This window comes from Ochotona curzoniae, unplaced genomic scaffold, assembly GCF_017591425.1.
Source record: "Ochotona curzoniae isolate NIBS_2020 unplaced genomic scaffold, NIBS_Ocur_1.0 contig_46, whole genome shotgun sequence".
NCBI lineage: Eukaryota > Metazoa > Chordata > Mammalia > Lagomorpha > Ochotonidae > Ochotona > Ochotona curzoniae.
The window spans coordinates 4,878,638-4,890,704 of record NW_024466340.1 but is presented as its reverse complement, the minus strand read 5'-3'; the positions used below and the strand labels follow the sequence as shown (position 1 = coordinate 4,890,704).

The following is a 12,067-nucleotide window of genomic DNA, read 5'->3' as shown; positions in this document are numbered from 1 at the left end:
GGCGAATGCATCGCTTTGGAATCTCTTCTTGAAATGGAAGGGGTGGTCTGCCTGCAACACCCGGTCCCTTAGCCCTGCATGTGTTGTAGCCCCTTCCTGAGGAGGGCTCCCTCCTGTCCCGCAGTTGTGCGCTGTGCCGGTCCTCAGCATGGATGCCCAAGCGCCACACCAGCCACCAGGAAGCTGGGTGGAGGGGTGGAGAGCGTTTTTCCACCTTGCAAGGCCTGTGGTCTCTGTGGTCTCTGTTGCCAGGATAGCATGGAAGCCGGGACAGCACAGGGATGAAAGCCTGGCTGGATTGCGTTGCGGCTTCAGCTGTCAGGACAGGCAGCAGGCTACAGGGTGCTGGGCAGATGAGTGAGGGGAGGGCGCCTGCTGCTCACCTCTGGACCACACTCACCCCTTCCCCTCTCCCAGCGAGCCGAGGCTGCCCAGCGCGAGGTGGAGAGTCTCCGAGAACAGCTGGCCTCTGTCAACAGTTCCATCCGCCTGGCCTGCTGCTCCCCCCAGGGACCCGGCGGGGTAAGGACGAACTCCCACAAGTGAGCAGGGAGGGCAGAGTGAGACTGGGAAAGGCCATGTAGGAGGGTGACTGGGCTGGCGTGTCATGTGTCGGTGGCATGTCTGAGTTTTCAGCGTGTGGGGTGACTGGGCTGGCGTGTGATGTGCCGGTTAATTATGAGCAGGCCCACATAGGGATCTCTGTGTGCACACAGAGGGCATTGTGTCTCTGCTGCCATGCTCAGCATGAAGTTTCAACTTCATTAGTGCTAGGGGATTGACTTTGTCCACTGAGATAAAAATACAGACAGCTCAGCTCTGTGACCGCGTCAGGCTCAAGCCTCCAGGTGTCCCGGGTCTCCCACGACAGTCCTCCCTCTTTCCCAGTCAGTCACCCAGGAATCTTCTGCATCCCAGGGGACAGCATGTGCCTGTGTGCGTGTGTGTGCAAGGACTAGAGAGTGCATGTCACGGTGTGAACACAAGAAAGGGACTGAAGAGATGGCGTAGGAAGACGAGGCCTCGAGAGGAGGCCTCAGCGTGACGCTCACCACTGGTTCCTAACTAACCTCCATGCAACCCAGCAAATGCCCAGGCACACCAGCCCCGGGGAGCTTGACTGGCCTGGGGGTGGCGAACTTTCCTGAACACAACAGTGGTGTTTGATGGTAAATAATTTAATGTATTAATGGCATCCAATTCCTGCTTTAATTGGCATTTCTCTCCATGGAAGAAAGCCAGGGCTAAGAGAGCTAGTTGGTAAATAAATAAATATAATTTCTACAGAAAAAGAGAGCTAGTTGGCAGGTGGCTTCTTGGCCCACTGCTCCTGAGACGGAGCTGTGGCTGAGCTTCCGATCAGCCTCACCTTGGCCTCCCCATATTCACCCAGAGGCAAAGGGACTGTTTCCTGAAGTCCTGCGCAGCCATGGGCCTGGGTACTGTCGGCAAACTGACAGAAGAGCTCCCTGGAACGTGGCTCGTGGCTGCGGCCCCTCTGGTGTTAACCTGAGGGTCCCCACAGCCTGGGACAGCAATGACCCTGTGAGAGAATGCCTGGGCCTGATTGGACCCCCCCGACCTTGGTTCACACTGTCTGTTGTGCCACCAACGGCTGGTGTGAGCCCCTCTTCCAGCTGCTAGTACCATGTTGAACCACCTATCTGTTCAAATGCAGCACACACCAGGGGGAGCATGCTTGTCCTAAGGAGGCAACACAGCGAGCCGCCTGCTGAGGACACACACCTTCTCCACCATCATCCGCTAGACCATGCCACCCTGCCTGGGATGCAGGGCTGGGGGATCCTGCCTGTTTCCCCCCAGCCCCTTAGAACTCCCCACCCTGTCCCCACCCCAGGACAAAGTGAACTTCCCGCTGTGCTCTGGTCCGCGGCTGGAGGCCGCACTTGCCTCCAAAGACCGGGAGATTGTGCGGCTGCTCAAGGACGTGCAGCAGCTCCAGAACTCGCTGCAGGAGCTGGAGGAGGCCTCTGCCAGTCAGATTGCTGACCTGGAGCGGCAACTCACGGCCAAGGCCGAGGCCATCCAGGTAGGCCCTGGGTGCCCAGGCAGCCCATCCCTGCCCCCAGCCAGGATGCCTGCCTCACTACCTTTGTTTCTGCAGAAGCTGGAAGAGAAGCTCCAGGCACAGTCAGACTATGAAGAAATTAAGACAGAACTGAGGTACGAGAATGGGGGCTAAGGGGTGGAGGGGGCCTGTGGAGCCCCATGCTTGTCCCTGGCTGGGCCCACCCGGCAGAGCCCCTCATCCCTCCCCAAAGCCCACCCTGCAGTGTCCTGGCAACTCCCTCAAGCAATACCCAGCCTTCTGGTCATGGGTGTGGTCCCTGAGGGATGCCCCCTGCAGCCTGACCCAGGGGATACAGCCACTCTTTAAGGCATACCAGGGCTGCTGCCTCACTGTACGGGGCACAAGATGGGGCCCAGCATCTATCTGTGTGTCATTACTGCATGTCCCCCACACCTGAGGCCACCTCCAGGTTACTGGTCACCCAGTCTCTTGTGTCCTTCATCCCCCTGGCAAGTTCAGATTGGGCAGGCAGCTTTTCCCCATTCTGTGATTGGCGGAAACCACAGATGCTGAAGCTGTGGACAAAGCAGGCTGCTGCTCCAGGGCCCGGAGCTGGTGGAGTGTGCCACCCCCTCCCGAGGTCCCACCCCTGGGGAAGGAAAGCAGATGGTAGGTAGCCCATGGGAGGCCCCACAGCAGCCTGGAGGTCCCGCTGACCTCAGCCCACCACCTTCTCCACAGCATCCTGAAAGCCATGAAGCTGGCCTCCAGCACCTGCAGCCTCCCCCAGGTAAGGGTCCCCACTGCAGGATGGGCCGCCCAGTGTCTCCCGCCAGCCCCTTCCCCTCACGTGTTCTCTGTCCCCCCAGGGCCTGGCCAAGCCTGAGGACTCACTGCTTATAGCAAAGGAGGCCTTCTTCCCTGCGCAGAAATTCCTTCTGGAAAAGCCCGGTCTCTTGGCCAGCCCTGGTAGGGGATGAAGGGTGTTCTCAGGGGCTGGTGTCAGGGGGCGGGGACAACCCAGCGTAAGTGGCCTGCTCCATGCTGGAGCTCAGCTGCCTTCCACACTAATTGGGCACCTGCTGTGTGCCTTCACTGCAGTGCATCCACCCACCTCCAGTCATCAAGCTCACAGCTCACCTGGGCCCCCAAAGGCCCCCAAAAGGCTCCATTCTCCCCAAGCCTCTGGAGCAGGCAGCAGGGAACGTTACCCGAGGGTGTTGCCGTGCACCCCACAGCTGTCCCCGACATCCCCCACGGTGGCTACATGACCTACAACCCTATGACCTCTGTCCCCCACCTATAACCTGGGGGGTGGGGGTTGCGTGGCAGTGGGGTCCTGTGCTGGGTGATACTCTTAATGCTAGGAGGGAGCCTCTCACACTGGGGTGCGGCTGGGGATTGGAGAATTGAGGGGCTTTGCTGCTGTCACATGCCTGTAGCACTCCCCCACCCCACTCCATTATCTGCTTTTCGGTCTCACCTGGCATTCTAGAGGAGGACCCTTCAGAGGACAACTCCATCAAGGACTCGCTGGGCCCAGAGCCGGCCTTCCCCTCCCCTCCACAGCTCCCCCCACCCCCAGGCCCGGAAGACCCCCTGTCGCCAAGCCCTGGGCAGCCCCTGATGGGACCTGGCCTGGGATCTGATGGCCCTAGGACTTTCTCCATGTCCCCCTTCCCCAACCTGGCCTCGGGGGAGAGACTGGCCGGGGACTTGCTACTGTCCAAGCACATGATGCCCCCGGCCACCTTCAAGGGAGAAGCAGGCGGCCTGCTGGTGTTCCCACCAGCCTTCTACGGCACCAAGCCCCCCACTGCCCCCGCCACCCCAGCCCCCGGCCTGGAGCCGCCCGGAGCCGCAGAGCCGTCGGATGGGGGTGGCACGGCAGGGACAGAGGAGGAGCAGCTGGACACGGCAGAGATCGCCTTCCAGGTGAAGGAGCAGCTGTTGAAGCACAACATCGGGCAGCGTGTGTTCGGCCACTACGTGCTGGGGCTATCACAGGGCTCGGTCAGCGAGATCCTGGCCCGGCCCAAGCCCTGGCGCAAGCTCACAGTGAAGGGCAAGGAGCCCTTCATCAAGATGAAGCAGTTCCTGTCAGACGAGCAGAACGTGCTGGCCCTAAGGACCATCCAGGTGCGGCAGCGAGGTGAGCATAGCTGAAGCCCAGATGAGGCCACTGTAGCCAAAGCCATGCCAGGGAGCCAGGGCTGCACCAACCCTGGGGGCACCAAGCCGGGCTCTGCCACCTCCAGCCACGTGGCCTGCGGCAAGTCACCTGGCCTTTGTAGGCCTCGCTTCCTCCACCTGTGGAGGGAAATATCTTAGCTCCTCCTCACTGGGCTTGGGGCAGTTCAGACTGACACCAGGAAGAGACAAAACTCCTGCCATGCCAGAGACTCCCGGGGCAACTCCAAGCCTGTCTACCCAGCTGTGCGGCCTAGGCAGATTAGATATTTAGGGGTATCATTGTGACGGGGCCCATTCTAGGCCCCACAGAGCCTCAGACCAGAATCTCAGCTCTGTCCTCCACGCACTGAGGTGACTTCAGACAACTCACCCCAGCGACCTGTGCCTCGGTTTCCCCATCTGTCGGTGGCGTTATGAGGATTCAGTGCGTAGAAGGCTGGAGTGCGGTGAGCCGTGGTGCTGGCTGTCAGGGACCTCACTGCTGGCGTTTCACTGCTGGTCCCGTTTCAAGTCGGAGTCGCCTGTACCCACAGTTTATCACAGGAACTAAGCGGTGCTTCTGCCACATGCACAGACCCGCTCCCTGGGCCCTAACCCGCAGCCCCTCGGGAGGAGAGGGAGCAGACGCTGCGGTTTACACCTCCTTGCCTTCCCAGGCAGCATCACCCCAAGGATCCGCACGCCAGAGACGGGCTCAGATGATGCCATCAAGAGCATCCTGGAGCAGGCCAAGAAGGAAATTGAATCCCAGAAGGGGGGTGAGTGTGACCATGGCCAGCAGGGTCACAGGCTACCTGTGTCCACCCTGGAGGTGTCTGTGTGGCTCAGGACCCCCAGGGCCCTCAGCACTGTGATGTCTGGCCCCTGCAGGCCTCCCCTCCTCATGACACTGTTGGCAGTTGGCAGCTGAACACTGACACTGTTCCCACACACCTGCTGTCACCTGTGCCTCCAATGCTATCCTTACCCAAGTATCCTTCTCACTTGTATTTTACCGCCCGCTTCCAAAGGCCCCTCCTCCAGGGCGCCTCCCACCCCTGTTTGGAACCACTCGTCCCTCCCATAATGGCCCTATGCTCAGGACGGTGTAGCCAGATGAGCCGCAGGTGCCAGCTCTGTTTGTAGCCATGGGGCCTTGGGGAACACTGCAGCTTCTCTCTGCTTGTGCTACCATGCTGCCCTTGAGGTCTTGTTACAGTCACCTGGCTGGTGTGCCCGTGTGGCTGCCCCTCAGCACAGCTGGTGGCACTGCTGGCAGTTCTGCAATGTTCCCAGTGACTGTCTGGGTCGTTCCCCCCAGAGGAGGGACCTGGGGTCTCTTGCCGGGGACCCTCAATTGGCATAGGGTTGTCCTTGGCTGCCCTGCCATCTGGATGCTTCCCTCAGCACTGCCCTCCACATTGCAGAGTCTGCTGCCTCCTGGAGGCCCTCAGAGCAGGCAGCCTGACTGCCAAGCCATTCCAGAAGGTTCTCAGTCCCTGCCTGGCCCCTAGTAAGGTGGGAGGAGACTTAACCTGCTGGGAGTCTACACTGCTCACTCAGGGAGTCCCCTGAGCCCCACCGTATACTTCTTTTTTGTTTGCATGTATGTATGTCTTTTAAGATGCATTTATTATTTGAGAAAGTGACCCAAGGAGGAGGGATCATGAGAAAGGGAGAAAGAGAACTTCCATCCACTGCTTCACTCCCCAAACACCACCAATAGCCAGGGCTGGGACAGCCCCAAGCCAGGAACCAGGAACTCCACTGGGGCCTGCTCGGTCTGCAGCAGGCCCCCAAGTCCTTGGACCATCTGCTGCCTCCCAAGCACATTAGCAGGAGTTAAGCTGCTGTAGCTGCTGCCTGCAAGCAGCACTGGGTAATGGGATGGTGGGGTGGGGCTCCTGTGGCTCCATGATGCACGCACCAGGTACCTCCACCGTGGTGTGGCTCAGCCCTTCTTAGCTGTGGGCCACAATGCAGCACAGCCAGAGGAGTTGTTCTGACAGGTGTGTGAGAGCACACGCCAGGAGCAGCTGTGTGCACCCAGCGGCTGCTCGGAGCACCGAGGGCAGCCCCTTCCAGCTTCCACACCCGGCCTGCAGCCCCGCACAGCACACAGCAGCAAGTCCCTGTTCACAATGCATTCTAGCGCCTGCCCATTCCCGTGGCCCACCATGAGTGTGTCCACACAGTCATGTAATCATAAAAAGAACACAGTGGCCTTGGCAAATATGTTGCCCTGAGGTGTAGAAGATTCTAGAAAGTCTAGCTCTTCTGGCATTTTCTTCCTCCACCTTAGGTTGCTGCTTTCCGTTTGATTCCTTCCACCTGCATCTCGGTTCTTTTGTCTGTGTTTGCCATTGGTGAAAAAGACCTGTTACTAAGCCGCACGGTGTTCATTTGACTTGTTTGGAGCTGTGTAGAAAGCAGGCTGCACTGCGTCTCATCTTGTGGAACTTGCTGCTCCCTCTCGCTGTCGTGGCATTAAGACTCACGCCTTGTGACACATGCATACCATATGGGTGCCAGTTCGAGACCCCACTTCCAGTCCAGCTCTCTGCTAATGCAGCTGGAAAAGCAGCAGCAGATGGCCCCAGCGCTTGGATCCTGCTCCCACATGGGAGACCCATATGGAGTTCCACACTCCTGGCTTGGCCTGATGAAACAACCTCGGCGTTTGGGGCCATTAGGGGAGTGAACCAGCAGGTCAAGGTTCCCTCTCTCTCCCCATCTCTTTCTTACTTTCCTTCTTTCTCTCTATTACTCTGCCTTTCAAATAAATTCATTAATGTTAAAAAAAAAAAAAAGAAAGAAACTCACACTTGGCTTGGTCGAGAGGCCTGGGATGAGTGCCTGGCTCCCAGGCCACCCAGGGTTGTGGTCAACTGCAAATGAACCAGGGGATAGGAGCTCATGCGTTCGCCCACTCTCCTTCCCAATTAAAAAAAAAAAAAAAAAACCACCCACGCAGGGGAGAGGCCTGCCGGAGCGTGCAAGCACTGGCTCTGGCTGCTGGAAGGAGTGGGGATTTTCTCCTCCAGACTTTGGCCATCTTCGTGGCTGGGTCCTACGGGACAGGCACATCTTGTGTTCCCCCATGGGAAGGGACTGGTTCCCAGCTCTGCCCAGTGCCCTGCCACACACCGCCATGCCCTGAGTGACTGCCCAGCCCCACTGTGGGACACAAGCTGGCACCACCCACTAAGCGAGCACAGCTCTGGTCGCACGCCTCTGGCCACCCTGTCGTCCTCCCCACAGGTGAGCCCAAGAACTCCACGTCCCCGTTGGGTGTCACCAACAGCTCAGCAGCCACCAGCACCTCGGAGGACGCCATCAAGAATATCCTGGAACAGGCACGCCGCGAGATGCAGGCCCAGCAGCAGGCTCTGCTGGAGATGGAGGCAGGCCCCCGGGGCCGCTCCCTGCCGCCCTCTCCCCCAGAGCGGCCCTCGCTGGCCGCTGTGAGCCAGAACGGGGCGCCAGCCTACGTCAAGCAGGAGGACGGCGGCACTGGTAGCAGCGGTGGGGGCAGCAGTGGCAGTGCCATGCAAGCCTCACTCACCGTGCTGTCCCCCGCCGCCTTCGTGCAGAGCATCATCCGCAAGGTCAAGTCGGAGATCGGCGACGCCGGCTACTTCGACCACCACTGGGCCTCGGACCGCGGCCTGCTCAGCCGCCCCTACCCTTCCGTCTCACCCTCACTTTCCTCCTCCTCCTCCAGCTACTCCAGCCAGCCCAATGGGAGGGCTTGGCCCCGTGGGGACGAGGTGACCGTGGCCCCTGAGGACGAGGCTGCCACGGGTGAAGATGAGCCCCCCCGGGTGGGCGAGCTCAAGTCTGAGGGGTCTGTGGCCGAAGCCGGCAGTGGCGGGCGGCTGGCCTATTACCCAGCCTATGTGCCTCGCACCCTGAAGCCCACCGTGCCACCCCTGACCCCCGAGCAGTACGAGCTGTACATGTACCGCGAGGTGGACACACTGGAGCTGACGCGCCAGGTCAAGGAGAAGTTGGCCAAGAACGGCATCTGCCAGCGGATCTTCGGGGAGAAGGTGAAGGCCCTGGCCCGGGCCAGGGGCCGGGGATGCCTGGGTCCAGCCAACGACTGCCTTGGGAGGAAGTGCATGCAAGAATGTGGCTCTTCTTTCTACATCCCACTGGCCCCAAGGCCATGGCTGCGTCAGCTTCATGCTTGCCAAAAGCCTGATGGGGAAGAGCACGCCATCTCCCCTCCCCCTCCCCAAGGCCTTCCAGGACTCCCCTGGCCCAGCCCAGCCCAGCTGCATGGCAACCAGCTGCATGGTGTCAGCCCTGTCCTTAGCAGATTCAGACAAGCTCTGGAGGAGGGGGTTAGTAACTCCGGTGGGAGACTCAGGAAGGCTTCCTGGAAGAAGGGGCATTCAGGTCTTCTTGTTTCAGGCCACCAGGAAGGGCACCGAGGGAAGGAGCCCCACACAGGTGCATGGCTGGCGCCAGGGATATAAAGGACTTTATGGGGCAGGAGGCTGGACAGTGTCCCTGAAGCCACTGATGGCCAGCCTGCCTGTCTACCCACAGGTGCTAGGTCTGTCACAGGGCAGCGTGAGCGACATGTTGTCACGGCCCAAGCCATGGAGCAAGCTGACACAGAAGGGGCGTGAACCCTTTATCCGCATGCAGCTATGGCTCTCGGACCAGCTGGGCCAGGCCGTGGGCCAACAGCCCAGTGCCTCCCAGGGTGAGTACAGAGTGGGAACTGCACCCCTGGGGCTGCAAGGCACCCTCAGTCTTCCTGTCTGAGCAGTGGGCTTCCGTCCCTGCCTATGAGCCACCACTGTCCAGCTCTAGCCTCTGTGTGGCCTCAGCTTCTTTCCCAAAGGTCAGTGTGCACCCCGGGGAGCCTTCCAGCTCAGCCTTTCCAAAGGCCGTGCTGCTGCAGTTCAAAGAGCAACAGCCAGTGTGAGGCCACCCAGACCGACGCGTCCTGCCCCACGGCCATGCCCCAGGACCCAGGCTCAGTCTGTTGCCCTCCTCTGTAAAGTAGGGTTGAGGAGAACAAATCATTCCCCAGGCCCACCGAAATGACCAGGCCACAGAGCAGCAGCCCGAACGTGGGGCAGAAACCAGGCCAAGGGACCGCCTGCTTCTGGTGCTGGATTTGGAAGGCAGCAGCCAGGGCATACAGAGCACGCCTTAGTGACTTATGGGCCAGAGCAGTGCCAGGGGCTGCCACGCTAGGGAAGGGCTTTGGCCAGGTCAGAGGGGACATTTGAACGGCAGAGTGTCCATGTCTGTTAAAGTGGTGGGCTTGAGGAGGGAAAAGGCAGTGGGCCTGGGGAGAAAAAAAGAAATGTGTGTGTTTTCTTTTGGGTGTTTCTCCACATCTTTGAAATTGTTCCTGACTGGCTGTGAGAACCCAGCGTGATCCCCGCTCGCCACTCACAGCGGCGCTAAGCCGCATGTCACACTCACCTGTGTCCACCAGAGGGAGCCCTTGCAACAGAGACGGCACCCATGGGGTGATGGTGGCCACTGCACTGAACCTGTCCTGCTCCTGGTGTCCCCATGCCTAGGTCCATCCTCTCCTCCATGCCAGCCCTGGCCACTGCCAGCCTGTCCCCTATTCCTGTGGGATCTGCCTGGCCTGGACATCTCACGCCCACGGCCTTTAATTACCAGCCTCATTCACCACAACCACCTCTGGCAGCAGCAGCTCCCGCATGTCCTGCCTGGACTCCTCAGAGCCAGCAAGCCCAGGCCATCTGGCCTCCTAGCTCCGCCTGCTGCTGATGACATCAGAGCTCTTGATGCTGCTCCTCCGTGTCCCAGGAGAGGGGCCTGGGGCAGGGGGCTTCACATGAACGGGAGGGGAGCTGTTTCCTGCTTTCCCTCTGCTTTGTCCTCATCGGTCCTACTGGACTGGACCTGGACCAGTGGCAGTGAAGGCACGGTGCAGCAGGTAGTTCTCCAGGCTGTCGAAGTCTCAGGTTCCTCCCCCTGCCTTCACCTCAAACCAGCTTGTGTCACACAGATGCACCTGGAAGGCCACGGTCAGCTTGCGGGGGGGAGGGGGGGCTGATAGGGACAGCATTCCCAGCCCCAAGGTGTGGGTCGCCAGCCACTTGGGCTGTGATGCTGTAGGCGGGAATTCAGGACCCTACTGTCTTCCTTTCAAGGGTGCTCAAGAGTCCTGGCCAAACCACCCTCCATCAGCAGGCACCAGCCCCGTGCCCCCCCCACCACCCAAGCCCCAGGGACCCCTGTAAGTGCCCCATTGAGGGCTCACGGTGGGGTGTGTGCAACCCTGCCCTCAGGCCTGGCTCTGTGCTGTCTTCCTGTATGCCCACGGACAGCTAGGCTGACCCCCCCCCCCAGTTGTGCTCACACTGAGCAACTCAACATCATAGGCCTTGACCATTAGAGGCCCCGCGGGGTCCCGCAGCACAACACTGGGCGTGCGTAGAGCAGGCACTTGGTGAATTATCATCTGTAAGGCTATGGCCCCAGCAAGTATGAGGAGTGAGTGTCCAGTGAATGTCCAGCAGGGGGCAGCCCGAGGATGAGGCACTGTTTCCCACTTTGCTAGGATTCCAAGTGACCATATTGGGTGTTGTGGACCCTGCCCTGTGCGGGGGTTCAGGTCACCTGGGCAAGCCTCAGGGAGGCGGAGCTCTTGACGCTGGGTTCTCAGAGCCTTGTCGAAGGCCATGAACCAACCAGCACTGCCTTCCCCAGGTGCACTCAGCAGATACAGCAGCCGAATCATCCCTGCTGACTCCCTCCTGCTGGTTCTGGGGTTCCGACGCCGTCACCTTGACACAGGAAACGTGGCCTAAACAGCTTGCGTTATGTGTGTTGTTACTCGCGGCAGATCAGTCTGCTGCTTTTTGTTTCTGGCATTTGGGCTCACGTGTTATTAGCCCATTTTTTGGAAAGATTTCTTTGTTTTTATTGGAAAGACAAAAATATCTTCCTTTTTTTTTTTTTTTTTAAGATCTTCTCTCTTTACAGAGAGAAGGAAAAAGAAAAAGATCTTCTATCCTCTGGTTTACTCCCCCAAATGGCCGCAACGGTCGGAACTGACCTGATCCAAAGCCAGGAGCTTCTTCTGGGTCCCCCATGCAGGTGCAGGCTCCCAAGGCTTTGGGGCGTCCTTGGCTACTTTCCCAGGCCATAAGCAGGGAGCTGAATAGGAAGTGGAGCAGCCAGGATACAAACAGGCAACTGTGTGGGATACCAGCACTTACAGACAGAGGATTAGCCAGTTGAGCTATCGCCCCAGCCCCTGTTAGCCCAGTAAAGTGTTGTGTGCGTGTTTGTGTATGTGTGTGCGTGTGTCTGTGTGTGTGTTGATTTCTGTTTTTGAAAAGCAGACTGACAGGGAGGGAGAGAGAGCGAGCTTCCATCTGCTCATTTATTCCCGAGTGGCCACACCAGCCAGGGCTGGGCCAGGTCCAAGCCAGGCGCTCGCTTGCTCTGGGCCGCCTGCCAGCTGCATTAGCTGGAAGCCGGATCTGAAGCAGAAGAGCAGGGACTGACTCCAGCTCTCTGACATGGGATGCTGGTGTCGCCGGAGCCTGCCTAACTTGCCACAGCATAATACCAGCCTCCAGTGGCCTTGGTTTATTCTTTTTTTTTTTTCTTACTATTTAACTTTTCATTTTGATACAATTTCCAATTTATAGAAAAGATGAAACACAGACAGCCACCTTGTCATGCTCCATACGCAGACTCACCAGCCGCTCGTTTTGCCATGACGTTGCTCCTTGTCTCCCATCTGGGGAGTTCATGGCGTGTGTCCCTCCGGCCCCAGGTTTCTCAACAGGCATTCCCCAGGGAGACCGTTGGGTGCAGCAGCCAAGGAACCACTTGGGCCACCCACAG

The 12,067-nt window shown here is 59.1% G+C and overlaps 1 protein-coding gene across 1 annotated transcript in view; it reads left to right on the top strand.

The window, feature by feature from the left end:
- CUX2 (cut like homeobox 2) overlaps positions 1–12,067 on the top strand; it is a 197,607-nt gene that overhangs the window by 180,836 nt on the left and 4,704 nt on the right. Inside the window, exons 10-18 of the mRNA XM_040987002.1 lie at positions 418–522; positions 1,859–2,050; positions 2,126–2,184; positions 2,774–2,822; positions 2,902–3,001; positions 3,528–4,184; positions 4,882–4,983; positions 7,466–8,256; positions 8,762–8,921. Coding sequence (XP_040842936.1) covers positions 418–522; positions 1,859–2,050; positions 2,126–2,184; positions 2,774–2,822; positions 2,902–3,001; positions 3,528–4,184; positions 4,882–4,983; positions 7,466–8,256; positions 8,762–8,921 — 2,215 coding nt within the window. The remainder of the gene's footprint in view (positions 1–417; positions 523–1,858; positions 2,051–2,125; positions 2,185–2,773; positions 2,823–2,901; positions 3,002–3,527; positions 4,185–4,881; positions 4,984–7,465; positions 8,257–8,761; positions 8,922–12,067) is intronic.